Source organism: Serinus canaria, chromosome 2, assembly GCF_022539315.1.
Source record: "Serinus canaria isolate serCan28SL12 chromosome 2, serCan2020, whole genome shotgun sequence".
Classification (NCBI taxonomy): domain Eukaryota; kingdom Metazoa; phylum Chordata; class Aves; order Passeriformes; family Fringillidae; genus Serinus; species Serinus canaria.
In genome coordinates, this window is record NC_066315.1 from 118130859 (window position 1) to 118155017 (window position 24159).

Sequence of the window (24159 nt, forward strand, 5' to 3'; positions counted from 1 at the left end):
TTGGAAATATGTTTTAAGGAGGTCAAGGAGTTACTGAAAGCTGATAATAATTTGCTATAATAAGCTTGAATTGTCCAATGTAAGAATATTAGAAGAGCAGTTTGGTTGTCAAGTATTGCCACAGACCATTGGCTATTTTTTATTCCATATTTCATCAAAGTTGTGTTTATGAATGAAATTGTATATTCAAAAAGGGATTAATCCTTATAACGCTGGGTTGTTTGGGTTTTTTTCCATATGCTTTTTCCCTGATATGAAAATATACCCTATAAAATGCAAATAAAAATGTCCTTTTTCCACCATAAAAATCTGGGGACAAATAATATCTAAAAATACGTTGAAAAATGAAAAAATTGAGTTCTCTTACATAACTTTTCCCCCTTCCCATCTCTTACTTAATTTCATTTATTTCAGAGGAACAGATCACAGAATAATATATTCTTCCATTTAGAGATAGATATTGGATAATTAATATCCATTTGAAATAATTATTTAATAATGTAATTTAGTAGAGATTAATATTGTGTAGTGAGCTCAACAATCCAGTTGCTATTTGGATGGAAAATTTACAGTGAGGACCCAAGTCAAAAATGCTCAAAACCTCTTAGAGGAGTAAGCAAATCAGGTCTAGTGATATGTCTGAAATAAAAATGTTTGAGGGTGCCTTCACTTCTGGGTAATTTACTGTTTTATTCAGCTATTCCTCTGTATTTGCATGGGATAAAAACAGGTAATTTAACCAGGGAAAACTTAGCATTAAAAAAAATTGACAAATTAAAAAAATGTTCTTACTGTTCTGAAAATTTTATGAATTTAATAAGAACAGAGTTATCTGCAGCTTCAAACTATTTTGTATGCTCGTAAATGTGACTGGGCTTTTTTGCATATGCACAAAAAGCATTACAGTATAGTTGTTGCTTTAAAAATATAAATCTGTGTTATCTTATTTTAAAGATGCATGGTTCACAATGATCACTTGCATTCAAAGCAGTGTTTATTTGGAATGGATTAAGAATGATGTAAAATATATCCCATATTAACATTTTACTTTTGTAGAATTATGCCTACTTTTCTAAAAGGGAAGGCAGCTACCCTGTTTAAAGCTTTTTTTTTTTTTTTTTTGTGAATATAGATGATATCAAACCTTTGTTTTCATGTTCATCCTTTGTACTGTGCTGCACCTTTCCCTGTGGGATAAGTCTGGCCAGGGAAGTGCCAACACTCAGGGCAGTGATCCACAGCAGCCCCGTGTCATCTGTGATGCAGCTCCAGCCTGATGGACTGTGGAGTCCCATGTGCCCTCTGTGAATGGGAGCCACCAGTTTGGGTCTCCCTCCTCTGATCAATCATTCTTCTCCCTGAAATTATTTCAGCTTAATGTCTTTGAAACAGTGGCCTCTCTAAATTTGCTTGGCATTTAATGAAAGATTTAAAAATTAGTAAGAGGTGAATGAAACTGTGACCGTTCCATAACCCTTGTTTCTTTTGGAAATGAACAAAACTTCCTAGACTACAGATGAAATGTTTTTGTGAGGTTATAATATGAAATTTATTTCAGATTGACTGTCAAGAATTATTTAATTGATGGTTTTGTTTGTTGTTTTTATTTGGGGTTTTTATCATGAGCAAGTCTTGCACAATTGGTCATGTGTTTTACTGTGCATTTCCCATACACATCTATCAAGTTTACCTCATATTATGTATTACAAAAATTTCCTAAAACTTCATTTGGCGGATTACAGAAAAATGAAATAATTTTGAATACCACAGTGTTCAATAAAGAAGGGACTGGGGGCAATGGTCTGTTTGCTGACTGCCCTTTCAAACTGGTATGGTGATTGGTAATTCAAACCCTGACGATTTAGCTTTTTCTGAAAGGAATACTTTTTGCAGTGATAAAACAGTACTGGAAATTTTGATTAGGAAATTCTGTGATATTCCCTGAAGTGCAGCTTTGCAGAGATGCTGAGCCAAATATTATGGTAATTTTAAAAAAGTGCTTACCAAATAATTGGAACTGCAGAGAATGTAAACCATTGAGGAATTTGTCCTGTTATGATGTCTCAGCATAGAGCAAGAGCTTATGTGGAGGTGTATATCTGAGTTATTTTAGAACTGCTTCTTTTAACTAATTCCTGCTATTTATTTTATGTATGTTAAGAAATTATATTTTTAAGTATTTTGCAGAAAATTTTGGATATTCTACATAATAAGCTCCAGATTCCTGATCCTATATGGGGACACCACTCTTTTTATTATTTATTATATAAATATGAAACTGGATTAAAAGCATTCAATTTTCTTTTTATCTGTGTAAGTCTCAGACAGTTTGGACCTTGGATGCTGTGAGTGTTAGACCTGGAGGTTCCCCAAGGCAGAAACTCCTAAAGGACTCCTTAGCAGCAAAAGAACTTCAGACCATGGAAAAACACCTAGCTGGTATGTATGGGATCAAGGAACCATAAAATGCCTAGAAGTGCTCACCCAGCTTGCTCTGCCAATATTTCAGATTAAGGAAAAAATTATCTAACTCACATGCTGATGAAAACAGATGAAAACTTTATTTTTTTTTTCATTGAAGAAAACACAATTAGTGTTTTATTTGTAGATGTAATGAACTTCACTGTTATCACAGTAAGTACACTACTTAAACAGTAATTAAACCATGTTAAATATACTGTGGTCTGAAAGCATAATAATGCACCTTTTTTTGTTTTTGTGTTTCACCCAGACTCATGCAATAAGGAGGTACTGATGTTTTACTTACTGTCAAATAGTCTTTAAAAGCAGGCTGCAGTGGATCTTTAACTGGAGAACAGATTGCTTTGCAGGAAAAACTCCCCTTGTTAGGAGAATTCTGGCTGAGTGAAATCTATTAACTTGTGTGCTTTGGAACATCTGCAACATCTTTGATGGGGTAACCACTTCTGAAAAGTCAAAAAAAAAAGCATGAGGTTTTTGGTAAAGAGATGTTTCAGAGCTTTATAAAAATTAATGAGGAATATTTTAAAATTTAGCTTGCAATTTGTTCTTCTTTGTAACTAATGTTTCTATCTTCAGCTTTCATTAAAAGGTAGGACACAGACCTATATTGCGGTAGTCCTCCTATAGTTATGCATGCTATTTGTCATATGGTGAAAGCTTCATAGGCTAATTCTATGAAAGGTAATGCTTCACTGGAAGGTAAAGACTGTATATGTCAAATGAAGGTAGAAATGAAATTTATTTGATCATTCTCCTAAGTTATTTGGAGAGTGAGGCAGAGAACGCTTTTGGTGTTATATTTTAAAATACTTTGGATATTTATCTTGCCAATAACAGTGGTGAGAAAGCTGTATCCTCTTTAGAAAGGGGTGTTGCAGCTGAGGTCAAGGCAGACAACAAAGCTATAAGCACAGGGAGGGAAGCTTTTTAGGAATAGGTTTTGCTCATAATGGAGCACAAACTAAAAATTACAATGTATGCAAATGAAGCCTTTTAAGGTGGGTTTTGTGTCAGACAGTAGAGATGCTGTAATTCAATTTTTTTTTTATAGGTTCGTAAAGCTTACAGCTATTAGAGCTGCAGCCACTGCCAAACTAGATTTAAAAATCCATGAGCCCTCTCTCTAAAATGAAACTCCCAGGAACATCTAGTGGGAATCAGGAGAGCAGCAAACCAATATGTGGTTTCTGTAGCACAGCAGGAACCTGTGTACCCCAAGGGCCCTGCTACTGAGGTACCACTTGTTTTTCCTTATGCTGTCACTCAGGAGGAGTCTGGTGAAGATCTCCCTGCTTTGATTTATGTCCTAACTGGTCTCACTTCCATGGTCATACAAGCTGTTCTTGCATGCATTATGCTGTGAAAAATGCATTCCCTTGGCAAAGCTTTATTCAATAGAATATGCAATTTTAAATACTTAATTGACTGTAAAGTAAGTAGGTACATTGACTTAATCTCTGAGATTCCTTTTGCAGTTGTGTGACCCAAAAGATTTTCTCTCTCACATCAGCGCTGTTCCTGTCATTTGACTTTGGGCCTGATATTTCAGTAGAGCTGTTGTTACATGAGGTTCAGCCATTCTACTATTCAGCAATTTTTGTCTGACTGAGAACTTCACATGAAAGCAGCCCAATTATTAAACATTGGACCATTGTATTCCTAATAATTCATGCCCTATTATAACACCAGTGGTACTTGAGACAATTACTCCCCTCAAAGGCAAGAATAACATAATTTCTGTGAATAATCAGTTTGGAGTATCTCAGATAATAATGCTGTGGTTTTGCTTAGCCTCATTTATCTTACACATTTGCAAAAGTTCAAGTGTCTGTGATATCAGCAAGTCTCTTGTTTCAGTTCTCTTAGCAAGCGCAATGGAACCTATTAATTCCACGAAATGGCTGCCTATCTAGGCAGTAATTTAGATGCCTGAGCTATGACTTGGATTACCTGTGTAATGATGAAATATGGCCCCCTGTCTCACATACACCTTCTTAAGGGTCCTGGCCTTCCCTTAAGGACTATATGCTGGATAAAAATCACTCCTAACATAAGGCATAATTTGGTGCCTGTGTCTAAATTAGGAGCTAGCACCAATTGCCAGCAACTGCCTCTGTACCTTGACATTTGAAAGCAGCAGTTTTACAAAATCAGATACTGGAGCAGTTTTCCTTCTCTACATATGGCTCATATCTTTTTTTTGTCTAAAATCCAGGCCCTTATGTTATTATGGCTGCTTTATATCACAAGCAAATGGAGATTATTATTTTCTTGGTAGTTTATTCCAGTATCTTGCCAATTTGGTGTGTTGCACTGATTTTGTGGTCTTCGTATACTTCTGGAAAATATTTTATCACAAGAAGAACTGTTAAAAAAATAAACAGTTTATAAGTGCATATGAATCATATCCTTATTCTGGATATTTTTTTATTTGAAAGCAAAATGCCTTTGTATTGCTCTGTTGCATTTTATTTTCCTTTAAATGACCACAACAAGGATTTTTAAAAATCCTAAGTCATAATTCAATTGTATTGTTTAATATGGATCAGATAATACTGCAAAACTGGGAATGTGTGACTTCTTTTTCTTTCTGGCTGAAAAGCATATATTAAATCAAAATCAAACAGAAGATGTGTAAATAAGACTGAATAATTATGCTATGGAAACATGTTAAATATGTGTAGAGAAATTATTATAATTGGTTTATCTGCAGGCTTGATTGCTATATGAAATTAAGGAAACATGAGCCAGCATATAATATCTATTTAACTTTATTAAATCGTTCAATATTCATGCTATTTTTTAACATACTGAATTCAGTACAGGCAAGTTGGATGTCTGTAATTTTGCAAAGAAATAGACTAGGCTGGTTCTTTACAAGACCATATTCTTCATTTGGTTTAGATCAGTAGCCTACAGTATCATTTATTGGCCCCTGATTTTTTGCCAGGCATCTTACACGTTCTGCACCAAAAGAGGAGCAGGAAGCAGGTTAAGGGAGCTGCTTCTTCCCCCTCTAAGATCAGCTCAGTTGGTCAGAGCCTGGTGCCAAAAACGCCAAGGTCACCATCAAGTTTTGATCCTTATATGGGCCAAACTGAAGAGTTTGACTTGATGATCCTTGTGGGTCCCTTCCAATTAAGAAGATTCTGTAATTCTGTGATTCACTACTCTGCGCTCATGAGACCCCACCTGAGTGCTGCATTCAGCTCTGGGGTCCCCAGGGTAAAAAGGATGTGGGACCTGTTTGAGTGGGTCCAGAGGAGGCCATGAAGATGCTCACAGGGCTGGAGCATCTCTCACAGCCTGAGAGACTTGGGGTTGTTTGGTCTGGAGAAGTGAAGGCTACAGGGAGAGCTAGTTGTGGCCTTCCAGTACCTAAAGGGGCCTGCAAGAGAGCTGGAGAGGCACTTTTTATACAGGTATGTAGTGATAGGACAAGGAATTTAAACTAAAAGAGGAGAGATTAAGATTAAATGCTGAGAAGAAATTCTTGACTGTGTGGGTGATGGGGCACTGGAGCAGGTTGCCCAGAGAAGCTTTGGATGTCTTGTCCCTAACAAAGCTCAAGGCCAGGTGGGATGGAGCTCTGAGCACCATGATTTAGTGGAAGGCATTCCTGCCCATAACCAAGGGGTTTGGAACCAGGTGATCTTTAAGGTTTCTTCCAGCCCAAACCATTCTCTGATTCTGTGAAGTTACAAAGTGAAGAGTAGTTCAAGATGTAATCATTTCAAAATAGAAAGAATTAATTTTAAGGGGTCAATTATAAATGTTCTTAACTGTGTGCTAGAAATATTGACTATGTTTTGAAATTTGCTAACAGTAAAATATTTAATCTTTAAAAAGTTGAGAGACACTTTTATCTGAGGCTTTCACAACTATTTCAATTTTATTAGCTTTTTTAGTAATTGCGTTTGAGTTGGGTGCAATAAGTTGTATTAGACTAATAACATGAAATTGGCATGGCTTATTTCCTGTTTTCAAGATCTTATAAAATATGTTGATGTTAAAGGAAGCACATATTTAATTATTTAACATACAACATTCCTTTTATACCTACTGGTAAACACAAGTGAAAAAAAATCTCATTTTCCAATATGCAGTTTAGAATCTGTTTCTTTTAGGACATTTAGAACCTGAAATAATTGTTATAAAAATAAAAAAAATAAAATGCTTATTTTAGACAAGTTGACTTAATGAGTGTTTAAATCAGTAGAGCCTTGCTGCTTTACAGCTTCTGGGACTGTGACTTGTTAAGGGGAAATGGCATTGCTATTTTAAAGATAATCAGCTGTCTCTATGAAAATCAAGTACACTAGAGTACATGCCAGTGAAAGTGAAAATTCATAACAGTAGTGTAATATAAACTTGATTAAACTGTTTCTTAAGCTCTACATTTGTACTTGCAAGGACTTTCAATATGTTATCAATACTAACCTAAATTCCAGCTACCCTCGCCTGACTTTGATGGTTGTATTCTGATTTAATTCATCAGAAGCATTAATATGATTTAAAATATTTCAGGAGACAGTTTCCATTCACTGTCTTTAACTTGTTGTGGTTTTAAAAGAGATTTTATTTCTTAAGGCTGTGTGCAAGGTAGGGGTTGGAACACCCAATGGCTGTCACCTTTTCTGCTTGGGCTCTGGACGTCGTGACCCCATCACCTGCTGCAGCACTGATGGCAGGCCAGAGCACGAGATTCAGGCTCAAACAGGATCACAAATCCAGACATGCCAGAGTTCAGTTGTTACTTCCCTCAGAGTTTGGTTGGGCAGTAGACAGCAGGGCCAGAAGCAAAAGTTTTGCCTTGAGCCAGTATTGGATTGCAGCTGAGAATGGCAGGTTTCCATTACTGCTCTATCTTGGCTTGCTACTAATCTTGATTTTGCAGTAACTGTGCAAAAGCCACAGAGACATAATTTTGATGACACAAGAGGAATTTTTACAGGTTGTGTTGATATTCAATGAAGAGGTAATATTTCATTGCTGCAGGCTAGCTGTGTTTGCAGTGAATCAAATGTAAATAAACTTCAGGGAAATGCTTGCCAAACATTTGCACTGTTCTGATGCCTTGTATTTTAAGCATGAATAGATTTTCTCTGCACAGCTTCATTGGAGAAAATCATTGAGAGTTCTAAACCAGAGAGAAACAGACAGTGAGTTTCTTTCTTTTCCATTTGTTCACGTGTGTGTGCACAGACATTGAGAAGGACCTCGCACTGTGGGAAGAAGCAAGGCTCTCAAGAAGCCCTGGTGTCCAGCATCCCAGTGTAGTTACATCTGACCATCAAGGCACTCTTCAAGCTGCACAGGGCCCAACCCCAAGGCCTCAGGTGCCAACTCCGACAGGGAAGAACATTCAGCTCCAAGGAATCAAATCACCACCACTGCCCACTAACAGCAGAACACAGGTCTCCAGTGTCACAAACAGCAGTGCACAAACCAAGAGGCCATCAGCTCCAGCGAGCAGACCTATGACCCCAAATAGCTTGTTGTCACGGCCTCTTACCCCTAGCAACCAAGGAAATAGGGAAGGCATTATTAGCCTGCAAAGAAGCAGATCTTTGTCATCTAAGAGCCAAATGGGGAGGACCCTCAGTGCTGCTTCAGGGCTTTCTGTGCAAGTGAGTGGAGATGTTGTTGGAACTGTCACTACTCAGAGAAACAGTTTATCAGAAGTAAGATTTTCGATTTAATGTTTTTGCTATGTTTAATAATGCCAAGACTTGATTGCATTTTATGTTCAAGTAACATCAGTATACCTAATGTAACCTACTGTGCTGAAAGAACTTGAAATAGAATGATGAGAAAATTAGCAAGGAAATACTGCTCAGCTTTGAGAGGTACTCATTAGAGAATGTCAGTATTATTAGAGAAATCATCCTGAAACACTTGTGTCCCCCAAATTTACCATGAGCTCGGTAGGGCTTTGCCTGTACAATGCATAGCAGTTTTATTAGCATTACAGTTTCTAACAGGTGCATATCTCTGGAATATTAAAAAAAACTTTATCTAATCTTTATGTTCCATGGTATTTTTTTTTTCCTGCTGCACTGGCAGTGCATGTTATTTTCTTGATCTACTTTTTATTTCATATTTTGGGGCAATTGGAATGATTAGTTAGGCATCACTGAAAGGACAGATTTTTCCAAAGCACCAAACCGAATTGCAAGAGAAGAATGTCCAACATTGTTGAATCACTGTCAAATACTATATGCATGGTAACTAGGCTAATTTACAGCATAAAAATTTCCTGTCACATATTATTGGCTTTTACAGGACTAGTCTTTGTTTAAAACAAAACAAAAGAAAAAGTTAAAGTACCTTGTAAATTCTGAGTAGGATTCTCCTCTGCTAACCTTAGCTGCCTTAAAGATAACTTCAGTGTGTGGGCAGTGGAAATAAAAGCACCTGTGAAAGAAAACCCCTGCTGTCTATCTCTATACATGCCTTACAAAGGTGAGTCTTTTCTCAGGATATGCCAGTCCTTCTATACTGACTTGAGAAGGAACTATGTGTCTAGACTGCTGATTTTTTAGTGGTGGAATATGTTGGTTCCCACCATTATTACCAATCTCTTTGTAATCCATTTGTCAAAACCTGGAGACCTTTTTTTCAATACTAAAAATAGTATCAGACCTTTAGATTGTTTCTGAGGAGTATCATCTGTTTTAATAATCTGTTGGGTGTGACACTTGATACAATATGTTATCAGTCTCATGACTTCTAAAGGAAATCTCAAATGTTGTTTATGGTAGTGTTGCTTACGGTTGCTTTTAGAGATTAAATACTTAGTATAACCCTTCAATTATTTTATGACATCCATTATTTTGTGAAGGAAAGGAAATGAAGCAGAGATTATTCTAGAATTTGGCGAAGAAATCTTACTTCAATTTAGTGGTGAAATAAATGCTCATTATTTTGGTATTTGAATGACAGTGCACCAATCCCATCATTGAGCTGTTTCTTCACTTAGAATTGAATATCCAGATTAAAGACATGAGGACTGAAGGGGACTACAGACACTGCCAGTTGATATATTTTCAAGCCACATTTCCCATTAAAAAAAGAAAGACACTTAATTTTAACACTTTTTTTTGGACAAAAAAAATCGCTTTGTGTCCTCTTTTGAAGTATGGGATGTGTTTGTGTGTTAGAATTTCCTCTCATACCAGAAAATGAGAATTGAAATTCATTTTTATCTAAAATATGTTCAGAAGAAATGAAGGGTTTTATTGTCTCCAACTAAATTCTTCACCCCTCTTTTTCTTCTTTTTTAGGCAGTCTTGTTCTTAACTGAAACACAGTCATGTGATGCCAAGTAAAATTATTGTATATGCTCCTGAAACCATGTGTGTGTAATGTGTGAGAGATATCCAGTCTGCCTGCCACTTTTGATCTTTCCTGTAAAGAGGCAGACAATTGCAAATGCTTTCTTCCAGAGCCTTTCTGTAGTTATGGTAATAATAAGCAAAGTCCCATTTAATTTGCTGTGTCTTGTTACTTCTGTTTGCTGATAGCTCTCACAGTAAGTGTCCTGTTATACTTTTAATGTATGTATATATTTGTCTCAAGAATTTAGGAAGTGAGCAATATTATTATGCTATTTTCCAGGTAGAATAGCATGTCCAGATTCAGCCAGCAATCCACTGTAAAGCTGATGTTAAACCTCAGCATTTCTATGCAGGATCTTATCCTCTGTTAAAATCCCTTCTTGAAGTGACAAATTCTTTTCTTTCTCTTTGCTCACTGGGTACAATAGTACCTTGGCTGCAGTGACCCAGCTCAGACCCTATTTATCCCTTCTGACATGCACAAGTGACCTTTGACATAATGGAAACTCAGCTTGGGACTAGCTCTGCTTCCAAAGGGAAAGCTGCTGGTATGACACATTCATACTGACTACTTTCTTCTGCCAGGTTGTGAAGGCCCATGGATATCAGCAAGTAGCTGATGGAGGTCTGGCCAATCTGCCTCTCCCAGCCTCATTCTTGAAGGATTATACTAGAAGCTTTCAAGCTGTCTTTTGCCCACTTAAGTTCCTGGTCACTTAGGGAAGTGGTTTTAGACAGAACATACATCTGTTCTGTGACATTTTTTGCCATGTTAGACATTTCCTCCCATTTGTGGCCATATGATTTTATTTTCTCCTGTCACAGCTTTTCTCTGACCATGGAGATATATTTTAAAACAGCAGAGGAGGTTTGGGGTAGGAGAACAAGAGTCCTGCCTGTCTTTGTTCTGTTACAGATCACAAACATATAAAACTCAAGGCTGATACTGTGATTTATTTTGCAACTTTCATTGTAGGTTTTGTATCCTCTTCCTGTATAAAACCAGTAAAATAAAAGAGGGGAAATTGCCTTTATTCTTATTAGCCTTATGGTCTCAACTGGAAATTTCTACTGGATGTAAATACACTATGGTGATATTGCCAATCCTATGGAAGACACTCTTGATAAGATTTTTTGCAAATAACTCTGCTTCCTTACTTTTAGGCAATATTAATAGAATTAATCAGTAGAATGTTGATATATATTTGATGAGAATAAGTCAGTTGAAAAGAATGTGAGTACTGGGTGCCAGGAGCATGTTTTACCAAGAAGTTTGATATACTTATTTATTTAATTGCTTATTTGTTGGGAATTTTAACATATCTCTCAATGCCTTATGTATGCTTCCTAGATTGTAATGTGTTTCAAAGTAACATAACAAGTTTAAATAGAAAAATATTACTAATAAATGCAATTCACAGTTCTTAAGCTTTAATAAAGTTCATACTGCAGCATGGGTGGTTCAATCTTGATATAGCACAAATCTTAAATAATTTGGCAAGTACTTAACATATCAGCTGTTAAGAATGTTTTGGGGTTTTTAATGCTCAAGACTTAGAATGATCTGAAATTTTGTGGACAAGTTTCTGCCTCCTGGCACACATAATATTACTAAGTTCTAACAGGTGTGTTTTATTATCAGCTCTGTTCAAGCCTGAATTGAATTATAGCAAAGAAATGCTACCTAGAGAAATAGTTTTATTATCTCTATAAAGGTAATAAATCAGGGTTCCAAATCCTTTGGCAGAGATATTTTTATGCATGCTCCTAATCTTTTGGTGTTTTGTATAAATTGGCAGAGGAATGTTGAACCCTGCTTATCTCTTTAGGATGGATTCCATTAAAGTGACACAATTCTGTGATACTTGTCAATAGCTGTTGAGATGAAAATACCACTGACTCCCTTGTTTACCATATCATTTCCTGAACACATGAAATTTTGCAATAATGTCTTTTATTCAGAAAATTTAAAGTGGTATTCAGCAATCCTTATTAGTCTTTCATTGCTGAGAGCAGGAAACTTCATCTTATTTGAATATAGCCTAGATTAACAAAATTTTTACTTCAGTTTACTGGAGTATAGAGCATAGCTTGTGATGGGGACTCTTCGTTTTGGTCAGATACTCTCATTCTGTTCCACTGCCTGGCTCAGGACTTTGCTCTGTGTTTTTGGAAGATTAAAACGTATGTGGATCAGTGTGAGAGTCACACATGCCTGCTGCAAGAATCCTGTTCCTTGAACCAAAACACGTTCAGTGTTGTAGTCAGTAACCTTCTCCAGCATTGCACCTTGGAAATGGCCCTACAGGAGGGAGACCTGGAGCTCCTGCTTGAATTTTCTGATGGCCCATGGCAATCTTTGAGAATTTTTAACACATTCCTGACAGAATTAATAATTTACTCCCAGCGAGTTAGATCTTGATTGAGCAGCCTTCAGTCTCCCAAAACTGATTTAAACAAGCCTGGATTCTGTATTTAAGTCAGATAGCCTAAGAATAAAATTTATGTTGTAATACAATTTTACTTTAAATATGTAGACTCACATTTCAGCTGATGTAACACGAAACAGGGTTATTACCCCTCCTTTTTTTTTTCAAGAACTTATAAAAATCTGGCCAGTATTTTTATGATATCTGGCCAAGGTTAAAATTTTCTTTTAGAGACTAAACTTGCATGTTTGAACTGCCTTTAACTGTGCATTCCAGTCTCATCTCTCCCCTTGAATATTGCAAAGGAAAGTGTCAAAGTATTTTATATGTCTGTGTGTATACTTGTTCACATGCATATGTGTGTGTCTGCATGGAAAAATATTCTTATACGCATACATATATGCATTATATTAAAAAGTTGACAATTTTAAAACATTTTCAAAAGTATATATTCAGCTGCATATGCATTTTTGACCATGTAAAACATTTATATTCTGATGTTTTAATGGTAACTTTACAAAAGTTTCCATAACATTTTTCCTCCCTAGGCCTTCTCCTTATGCAGCAAAACCATAGGTTCTAAATCAGGTTTCAGGTTCTTGTACTTATTAGACTAGAAACAGTGACAATTTTGACAGATCAAAGCCTCACTTAAGCAAATTGCATTTGAAATGTCTTTGCAGTCCTAAACCTGCAGGGTTAGATGTAATATCTGTTATTTTGTCTTGTCACTGCATTTCCAATATGAGTATGTATGTGTCTTCCATACCTGTATTTATAGTGGACAGATAGTGAAATAAATCCCTTTATTTTGATGTGTTTGGGTTTGATTTTTTGTTGTTGTTGTTTCTTTATTTGGTTTGTTTGTTTGCTTTTGGTTTTGTTTTGGTTTTGGGGGGTTTTGTGGATTTTTTTTTTTGGTTGGTTTTGGGTTTTGGTTTGGTTTGTTTGTTTGTTTGTTTGTTTTGGGGTATGGTGGCTTTTTGGTTTGGTTTTTTTTTTTTTTTTTACTGAATAGATTAAAAAAATTTCCAAGGAGCCTGCACATCCTCTACATTTTGGTTTTATTTCACAGCAAGTGTTTTTTTTGTTTTTAAAGGCTTTCACCCTTCTAGTTAATTGAGGCTAGTGTTTGCTGCAGTCTTCATTTATACAGAACAATTGTCTGTCATTATATCTAAAGTAGATCTGTTTGTGGCAGGATGAATTCTTACAACAGCTTCAGCTTGCTCATCAACCTTGGATATTGCCGAGTGACACAGAAAGTGAAGGAGTGGAAGCTGACCAAGACAAATGTAAGTATATGTGTAAGGACCAGATAATTTGTCAAAACCCCTCAACTTTACTGCTGTTTTCCATATCTTCAAATACTGTGGAGATGTCATGCCTGCTCTCAGGAGCTTTTCTCACAAGTACCAATAACTTCTTTGTGTGAAGGGTGAGCCTTATAGGATTGATCTGCAGAAGCTTTCCTGTAGTCACTGAACAATGACAAAATGATGACAGAACACTGTTTACTTAAGCTAAGTGAAACAATTTGTCCTGATGTGTTAAAGTAGCTGTTCCAGAAAATAACATGAACTTGAAACAGATAATCTGTTTCATAAATCTGTATTCACCAGCAAAAAGAAGCAAAGTAAAAAACTCTAGGTCTTAAAAGCAGAGCCTCCCTCCTTAGGTCTGACACTCCATTATCTCTATTTTGCTTACATTATTTTAATTCATCTGTATAAATAAAAAAGTTCTTAATCATACCAGTAATCCTTAATATTCTACACTCTTTGAAGTATTTGTCTAATCGTGGAAGTGAGGGTCAGGAGGATCAGAGCCTAAATGGCAGAACAAGTAACAGGTTATAAATTGCAATATTTTCAAACTGTAGCAAATTCTCCCTGCCTACAAGGTACCTGTAAATGATCTTGCTCCTTCACATTGTCTCTTTTAATTCACACTAGTTTTGTGATCTGTAAAGTGAACATGCAAACTGCTTCCCAATATAGTTTAGGTGATGTACTTGAAAAAAAAACCAGGTGATTTAATCAGCATGTTTAGAAAACTCAATACTGGTTTAAACATCAAGAGTTAACATATGTAAAAGACGTTTTCTTTACAGAAGGGAAGAGTTCTGTAAGGGATTAAGGATTCATAAGAAACATGGCGGAGAAACAGAATTTTTTTTTTTAATTATGCCACTTTAAAGAATTGTCTTTTTACTCATACATCAGTTTCACTAATTCATACATAGCCCAGAGTTTGACTAAAATTTAAATTTACACAGTGAGATCCTAAAGACCATGTGCAGGTCTTTTTGAACGCTAGTAAAATGTTACAATGAGATTCTATGCATCCAGCTGATTTTAGTCCAAGGCTGTAAGTCCAATTTGACTTGCACCAGAGCCTTTCAGTTGCCTTTGAGCTGAAGCTCACCTTAGGTGGCTCAAGAGAGACTCTGGGACCTGCCTTTCATGTTTATCCAATTTTTCCTCAGTATTTTCTGTAATGAATTTGCAGTCCCACAAACATTGGTAGGACTGGCTGTGCACACGCAGACTGATGCTAATTATGGGAGCAGGGAGACTGCTGCTCCAGGACATATCAGATACACACCATGGTTTTGTATAGCTCCTGTACTTGAATTGTGTGGGTGTGAGGACTTGTGAGCACCCAAAATCCTGTCCTATATTATTCCAAGAATATTATAGGTCATTGTCATTGCCCAAAAAACAAAGTGGTGAGTTAAATATTAAAAGCATCTTGTTAAGGTCAATGTCCAAATGCCTCTTCAACAGTGACAGACTTGAGCAATTGACCATCTCCCTCAGAAGCCTTTTCAGTCTTTGACCCTCTCAGTAAAGGAATGCTCCTGATGTCAGTCTGAATCTCTCCTGGCACAGCTTTGAGCCATTACTTTGTGTTCTGTCACTGAATACCAGGGAGAAGAGATCAGTGTCTCTCTCTCCACATGGCCTCCTCAGGAAGCTGTGAAGTCAATCCTTAGCTTCATATTCTCCAAACTAGACAAGCCCAAAATCCTTAGCTGCTCCTCACAGGTCATTCCTTCCATCCCTCTCATCAGCTTTGTTGGCCTTATCTGGACCCACTCAAGGACCTTCACATCCTTAAATTGTGGTGCCCAGAACTGCACACGGTGCTCCAGGTGAGGCTGCACCAGTGCTCTACACAGGGGGATAATCACTTTTCTTGAGCAGCTGGTGATTCTGTATTTGATGCACCCCAGGATGGGCTTTGTCCTGTTGGCTTCCAGGACACGCTGCTGATTCTTGCTGTGCCTGTTGCCAACCAGCACCTCCAGATCCATTTCTGCAGAGAGGCTCTCCAGCCACTCCTCTCCTGGTGTGTTTGCTTAATATTAGTCTGTCCCAGCTGCAGAATCTGGAGTTTTGGCTTGTTAAACTTCATGCCAATAATCACTGTCCAGTGTTCCAGACTGTGTAGATCCCTGTGCAGAGCCTCTTGTCTCTCCAAAGAGTCAGCAGCACCTCCCAGTTTGGGATCATCAGCAAATGTGCTAATGGTGGATTCAACCCTTCCTGGAGGTCGTTGGTAAATGTATTGAACAGAACTGGCCCTAGGATTGATCCCTGGGCAACACCACTGGTGACCAGTGGCCCCCTTTTAGCTCTGCCCTTCATCCAGTTCTTCACCCAGCACAGCCTGCAGCCACTCATCCCGCAGCTGGACAATTGCCCTGAAGGATCCTGTGAGGGACAGTATCAAAAGCATTACTCAAACCTAGAAAAACCATGTCCACCAGCTTCCCTTCATCCACTGGTGGGTGACCTTATCCTAGAAAGCTATCAAGTAGTTAAACAGGACTTTCCCTTTGTGAACCCCTTATGACCTCCGTGTAGTTAGCTGGTGCACCTTCTTATCACTGTTTCTACTACTATAACTAAAGGGATGGAACAGAAATGTTTTAGTAAAGTAATAGGTCCTGTAACTGAAATCTAATATTGAAAAATTGTATTAAAAGTAACTAATGATGGTAACATCCCTGTCTGAGTTTTTGTGCTAGTGCCATTGTCAAGAAAGTGCAGAACTGCCACTGCTGACAAAGAGAAGCTGCCAATTCCTGGTTGTAAAGTGGAGTCAGCGAGGGGCTTTGGCACACTTGCTGATGCCACTGCTTGTAGGTAGGCCAGCTGGCAAGATTACACATAATTTTTCACCCCAAAGTAATAAATCTCTGTGGGTATTTTTTGTGTGATTTAGTGTTGAGAAGGCCCAGGAGTCCATAATTTGTGAGTTTGAGCAGAAGAGCTGCAAAATTAATCTTTACAATAGCAACACCTGTTCTTTGACTCAGCCTTTGATAAATTACATGTGGATAATATTTACCACATTCTTTGACTACTTTGAGATAATAGCAGCCAGGTGTAAAGCTAGTTTTTGGTAGTGGGAAAACAATGCAGAAAGAGAAACTGTGAGTCACCTTGAGTTCTTTAAAAGTAATATTGTCTGGCTAGAGTTTTAGAAGAAAAAGAATGAAAAAAATAAGAGGGGAACAGTTTCAAATGTATTCAGATGTAAGAGTTTAGGGAGACTATTTTCAAAGTAAGTGATAGCTGAACAGAACTGGGTCCCTTTGCAATCTCAGCATCTCTCGACAAACATTGTTTGCAAAACAGATACAACAGCGCATGTCTTGTCTCATGGAAATAAGATCTTGGTTCTCAGTTCTTCTAAATCAGACTTAAAATTCTCCAGGCTCTCTGACAGCATTTTAAAAATTTATCCTGAGCAACAAGTTTCAGTGATAAGTGGAAGTCAATAATTGTTAAACCTTCATACTAATTATGCCAACATTTTAAATCAAATAGCTACTCACATAAAAGAGTTTGAATTATTCTAGCTCAAAAGACTGGTTATGTTAAAGAAGGGAAGCAAAATATTTTTAGGAAGCTTTGGTGATTTTTTTAGCATACCCTTTTCCTCTTTGTGCACTTAAGTAAGTTTGTGGCACTAGGTCAGAGAAAGAGATAGTTTATAATTATTTGCTCTTGTAATGTACATTTTGTTATTAAAAACAGGAATTAGGACACGCATTTTAAGAGCTATTATAATTTAGAAACAAAATCTCTTCTGCTTGCAAAATGCGTTTTCCTTTGAAACTCTCTACACAAAAAGAGATGAAAATTGTCAAGGCAGTATGATCCAAAATCAAGGACCTGTGACGTTCTTTTAGAGTGACTAAAAATGTCTCTAGACAGAATCTCATGTGTGCTTTTCCACTGTGATTCTGGAGACAGTTCCCCATTATTACTTGCAGTAGTTTGCTTGCATGCTGATTCTCTGCAAAGAGTTTTCAGAGAATGCATAAAGATCATTCTTGGAAAAAGGAGAGATCTGGGGAAAATATTTACCACTTGCATAATCCTTCAGTTTGATAAAAATTCTTTGAGCTGGCAAGAATGGATTTTCCTCTTTATGGGGTACTGATGCACAGAAACAGAAGAACTGCCACCAGAACATTATTTAAACAGCTTTTATGAAAAGAAATTAATCATTTCAGGGGACTGACAAGAGTCTGCTTGATTTTTCCCTTGAGAAAAAGACCTGCAAAGATTGAAGACTGGAAATTTCTAAGTATCACTATCTTCCAAGAACCTTGAAATACAAAAGACAGGGATTTTGGTATAATTTGAGCTGCCATCTGTAGTCTTGGCAAGGATTTGCTGCCCAAAACATTAAATCTGCTTTCTTGGGTGCCAAACTCAAGAAGTAACCCACACAGGAGATTTCCCCAGGTCACACAGCCTTGGACATAAAGGGTCCCTACCTTCAGTCAGTCCATCTAGCAGATGTACATGATAAGTGAATGAAGTAGACTCTTGAAAAGCTTGCTACTTGGTTAATCCATATTAAATATACCCATATTATACCCAGGACATTAAGGACTGGAAGACATCCTTAAGGATCACTTGTGTGAAAACATTCCTTTGTGCTAATCTGCTTGAGGCATGCCAGTTTCTGTAGTCAATGGCACACAAAGTTGTGTGTCTCTTACACTTCATTCCAACTTGCCAAAAGGAGCACTAGATGCTCATTTCTAGCTCAGTTGATCCAGGGCAAGTCTTGAACTTTTGCCCTCTTGATCTGTGGGAGGAAATCTAAATGTTTTGCTTCATCTGCAAACTCTTTGCTAAGGTTGACTGTGAAAGGTCTACTGCTGATAAATCAAATGGTTATTGAGAATAAGTGAGATTTCTACTCCATTCATTCTTGCAGTGGTCTTGAAACTCTGCAGTCAAAGACACTCTGCTGATGGCTTCAACAGTTGTTGAAGAAAACCTTCATTTTCCCATTTGCACATGTCTGCCTAGTGGAAAAACCCAAAAGAGGGAAAGATTGGGTTTTTTTTGTAGACTTGAGAAATTCAGACTGTGTTCTAGTAAAATTCCAATCCATACAGTATTTGTCCATATGTAAAGTTCCTTGCACTGAGTAAATTCACAAGCCAAAACAGTCAATTTATCCTAATTATGCAAATAAGTTTTCCTAAGATTTGGAAGATTGCTTGGCCAGAGTTAACAATAAGGAGGAATCTACTGCTGGAATATGTTTTTGCTGTGAAAGTTTGCTTTTGCTAGGGCCAGGTGCTACTTAGTGTGAGTAACAATGACAGAATCAGGGTGAGAGCAGCAGCTGTTGATTGCAAACTTTATGGCATCTACACAAATGCATTCCATTTCTGTCATTCAAATTCAGCTGTTTGTATTTGTGCTCTGCTCTGATAGAGCATAGCTGTATTGGAAATATCTCTTTCAGTGGGTTTGAGTTTAGGACAAGGCTAGATGTGGTTTCTCTAGAGAGTAAGGTGCTTATGAGGCATCACTCAAATGTTACTCAATTATATGTCTGGTTAGTAAGAACATAATTGTTGTAGTTGGCAGTTTTTCTCAGTGAATAATAAATTCACTATAAATACACACTTTTCTTTTTTTTTGTCTCACAAGTGAATCTGTCCCAAAAGTGACATTTTGGGAGACTTTTATCCCGATTCATAAATCTTCTGGACATATTGATGTCTTTCTTTCATTTAGTATTTCAAGAGTGGTAATACAAACTGCAGTAAAAAATTCATATCTCTCCCTTCCATGTATTCTCTGCAAAGGGTGTCATAAAGCTTTTGTCTGCTTGGGATATGAGTTATTTTCTAAATTTCTCCAGTATGCACTTATGATTATTAAAGAAAATATGTTGTCTCTCATTCTGCCTGACATTGGCTTGGCTACATATTTATCTTGAGACAGTTCTATGTCCGCTTCAGAAATAGCACACCAGAAAGGATTGTGCTCCTGTAAACAGAATTTCTCCAGGCCTGTTGGATGGTCTTGGCTGGATGTCTTGTGACACTCGTAGCTGAAGCTGCATCACTTCATATAACTGCTTTTTGAGTCTGAATTTTCTAGCATGGAAAAGTGCCCACTTGGATTTAATTATTTATTGATGGTGAAACGAAAGTAGAGATTGACATTATTTCTACCATAAGTCAGATGATTTTTGAACAGTGAGTGGTGAGTTCAAATGCAACTAGGCAAAGTTGAAGTTAGACTCAAGTTTTTTATTTTTTGAATGGATGTGCTTAAATCCAAAGCTGCTGTCATCTTCTTATATTATTAAGGCTTTAAGGCACATTGCTTTCTTTATACTGACTAATATTTGGTTTCACTTTGGAAAAGTTCACATTGGACTAAATAATTAGTATGAGAAGGGAATTTTCCATTGCAGGGAGTAAAAAAAAAAAAAAAAATTCTAAACCTGTTTTAGTGCAGAAATCTCTTTATCTCTTTTCAGTAAAGCTTCCAAACCTACAGATATCTTTCTCTACAGCTTGCCTTATTATGCTAAACTTGGATTCCCAACGACATTTAATCTAATAAAAAATGACTCTGTAATTTAAAAAATGGCCTAGAGAATTATCAGGACACACATTAGGTAAATTAAAAGCTGGCTCAATGAGGAATCAAAAACTAGAGTTTCTAATGGGAAGATGTAGATGAATGGGGCTCATTAGGGTCTGATAGGTTTGGATAATGGGTGGGAAGGACAAGTTGAAGTTATTAAATGATATAAATCCCCTGGTATAATGGCCAGATTCCAGTAAAATGCACTTTATTATAACCAGATGAAGTATATTTAAACCAAATGAAATATATCTGGCACCAGAGAAACATATCTGTCTCTGCTGCAGAATAATGAGGCTTTGTCCTGGAAAGCAGTGACCTAATGGATTTAGGATGGTCACAGAGGATCATCTCAGTGTGAGCTCTCAGCACAATGCTGTCACATAGAAGGGTAGACCATTTCTTGAATGCCTTATAAGTTAAGTAGCAAAGTAATTATTCCACATAATATCAGTAAAAAAAACCCCGTGGGTTAGGTGTCTTTCCATTAAGACAGATTGGGATTGCTCAATGGATTTCAGAAGAAGATTAACAATGACCAGCATTTGGGAAACCCTGTTAGGAACTTGCCTCACTCACATAAAGGCATTCAACCAGGAACTTCAGAGATAACATGATATCTGTAGATAGATTTTTAAGTGAAAAAGATTCAACTCATCAAACTGTGACAAAGGAAATTAAAAGCTCCTAGCAACCAGGAGCTTCAAGTGTTACAAGCAAAAAATAAGGGACACAATGAACTCAAAGCCATTAAGATGTGGTTAACTTCTTAAATTCTTAACTTCTCCAGTTAAGACCAGTCCCTGGGTCTTCTGTGGGTAACAGTCACAAGAAGAATCTGCAAGTGAAACAGGCTTACACATATTTGCTTCTCTTTATCCCACAACAAGACAAGTCCATTACTTATAGATCAAACTGTGATAGAGCTTGAATATCTGCTGAAAGAAGCACCTCCAAGGAAAACAGCTGGACATTAGGTATAAAAGACAAAAAGCCCCCAATCATATAAAGGTAATAAAGGATAAGAACTGTTGCTAAGGTTTCCTATTCTTTTTGTCTTGTGTTTTGTTTGTTTATTTGGTTAATATGTTTTTGTTGTTGAAGAGGTTTTCATGGTATGTGCCTTGCTTTGTTGATTATCAATACAGAATCACATACAAAGTCCAGGCTTATCACCTGACAAAATGCAAATTATTCCAATTGTGTTAAATTAATTAGCTGGAGATAATGGAAAGAGTTTGTTCCTGCCAAGTTTCTTAAATTTCCCAGAAAGGGCTTGCATATTTAAATGTTCAAAAGAAGTGAAACTGCTGTGCCTGATTTCCATCAGTGTTTAAAAAAAGGCAAGGTGAGGCTTCTCAGGTAACACACAGACCTTTATGCATTCACCAGTACAATTAAATGAGGCTGTGGTGTTTATTTCCGGTTCATAACCTCGATCCTCTAACTGGATCTATGTAATAGGTCCAGTTACAGCATTATATTTTATACAAACAATGGAGAGGGCAGGTTGTGTTCCAGTCAGCAATGTTTGCAAAACAGTCCATTGCAATATGCATTTGTAAATATTTTTGAAAGCTAAATTTCCATTTGCTTTGGAGAAGGTTTTCAATCTGAATGCAAGCAGAATGCTATCTCAGCCTATCTGATTCATCACAGGTGCATATCATGTTCAATGATTTTTGAAACACAGGCTACTTTTTGCAATCTATTACCATTGTTGAAAAAGAAGTAGCAGAAAAAAAACCCCTCAAAACCACTGAATAATTGGATTAAATAGTATAACTAAGGACAGTGTTGTTTGCTTCTGAATATTTTAGAAACAGAAAAAAATAATTGAGATTCACTACCATACTGATCCACATTGCTTATATAACTGTGAATTCAGCATAATAGAAAACTTACAAAATGAAAACATGGTGAAGGATTAATTTTCCCTTTTCTCCTATTTTTGTGTACATTACATTTGAGCCCTAATTTTTGTGTTTTTCTGTTTGATTTCATAGGTTTGTGAAATCAGTGGAATTATTGAAGAACAATTTAATAAAAACAAAAATTATGGTAATCAAAACTACACCTGAAAATTTGCATTAGTTTATACATTAAAAAATTAAATAAAGTTATTTTTCTAGTATCAGCAGCACATGAGTGAAACTGCTCTGATATGAGGATGCTGTAATGCACTGAATGAGACTATTTACTGTGGTATAGTGGCCTTAGGAAAGAAGGGTAATTGTCACCTTTTAGTATAAATTTACTACAGTATTTTTTTTAATTTAAACCCCTGTTGTTTCGGATTGACATTTGAGAAGCTAAATTCTGCCTGACCAAAACAAACTTTGCCTAAAGATTGTATGTATTTTAACTTGTCTAAGGTTTTCTACTCCTTATATTTTTGTAATCTTTGCTCCTTTTTAGATTAATAAACATAAAAGTATTTGCTGCATCTGCCCATGTGTATGTCCCATTCAGGTCTCACAGAGAGCTAGCTGTTCACTCATAGTCACCTGGAGAGAGAGGTCAGACAGGGGAATGAGTGAAAGAGTGTGTGTGGGTAGCAGAAACAGGTGCTGCTCGTGCTGCATAGCTTTGTATTGAATTTATCTACTTTGATCTTTAAAACAAATAAAGACTCTGTTAAAAAGGGTGACATAATAAGGAGTGGTGCATGCATGCAAAAATAAAGCACCTAAGAGGAATTTCCTATATTATGATAAAGTGTTAGTTACCCATATGAATTACTGAGACAAACTTGCTGTTTAAAATATTCTATCTGGTGTGTGCTGTGCGCTTGGAACTTTAGAAGATGTGTTAGCACAGACATCAAATGAAGGGATGTGGCAGTTGCATTTACTGATTTCATTTACCTGTTAATTCTGTCAAGTGTGTTCTCAGTTTCCTTTGTCTTCAATTATGTATGCTCGGGTCCTGTATCTTAGACAGAATGATATAATGAAATTGCTTGCAACTATTAAAAAATACAGTATTACAAAGCATCTATTTGTTTAAGAAATAAAAAGGAATTGTCTGTCATAAGTGTTTCATAGTGTGGACTTTTTTCTGCTGTCTCACAAGTGAAGAGTGCTAAATACACAGAAACTGTATGGTCTGTGTTAGTCATGAGCAAGTTAAATGGAAGTTAACATTGTGGTGAACAAGTATTTGCAATATGTGTCATCATGGTGTACAGGTCCTATATGTAAAATGTTTGGCATACTGAAAGCCCCTGGGGTAGTCCCTTTAAGTTCATTTCAGGAAGGTACTTTGTTAATTTGTCATCAGTAAAGAAAATCTGTAATACTGTGTGCATTTGCAATATACTTGAGGACTTGTTTGCATATAGGGAGGTATGTTGTCATCAATTAGTCAGTTGTGCTCAGAAAAGAATTCTTGTGAAACTAATGTCTCCTTTTCATGAGTTTTGCTCTTCCTTAGTGGCCCTCATTTCACATTTTACCTTGACATTACTGAAAAATATAAAATAGGATTGCCTTTTCTTCTTTCAGTTGGTTCACTAAACATCTGCTAAGCTGCATGCTTTCTGCTTCATGTCATTACTGGGTGAAATTATGACTACATTTAATCCTTGGGAAAAGTCTCATTGACTTCAGGAGAACCAAGAGTGCTCATAACAAGTTGAGAAAGAAATTGGAATTTGGCAGCATCTTAATTCTAGAAGTTCTGGCATGTATGAGAACTTGAAGACAGTTTTGGCCAAGTAGGGCAGAGATATTTCATCAGGGATGTGTCTGGTTTGAAATTTTGGTTGTGGGTGAAGAAATACAAGACAGGCTTTATTCTGAAAGGCAGCATATCAATCATATCACTGGAATTCAGAGGGGAAAAAGGCTTAAAGGCTTTTCAGTGACAGATATAGTGAGTGCATCAAGAGTTGTTAGAGTGACTAAGAATTTAGCACATACTAATTGTACACAAGTTTCTCAAGGTGTGATAGGATGGCTTGGGTGGTCTCACTTG

At 36.8% G+C, this 24159-nt stretch overlaps 1 protein-coding gene across 2 annotated transcripts in view; it reads left to right on the top strand.

The window, feature by feature from the left end:
- The window catches only part of C2H8orf34 (chromosome 2 C8orf34 homolog), a 145363-nt gene extending 122213 nt beyond the window's left edge, over positions 1-23150 (top strand). For both annotated transcript variants that reach the window (XM_009085863.4, XM_050971577.1), the window contains 4 exons: positions 2319-2439; positions 7690-8168; positions 13455-13548; positions 22188-23150. In XM_009085863.4, the coding sequence (XP_009084111.3) occupies positions 2319-2439; positions 7690-8168; positions 13455-13548; positions 22188-22195 (702 nt within the window). In that variant the 3' untranslated portion in view covers positions 22196-23150. The remainder of the gene's footprint in view (positions 1-2318; positions 2440-7689; positions 8169-13454; positions 13549-22187) is intronic.
- The last annotated feature ends 1009 nt before the right edge of the window (positions 23151-24159 follow it).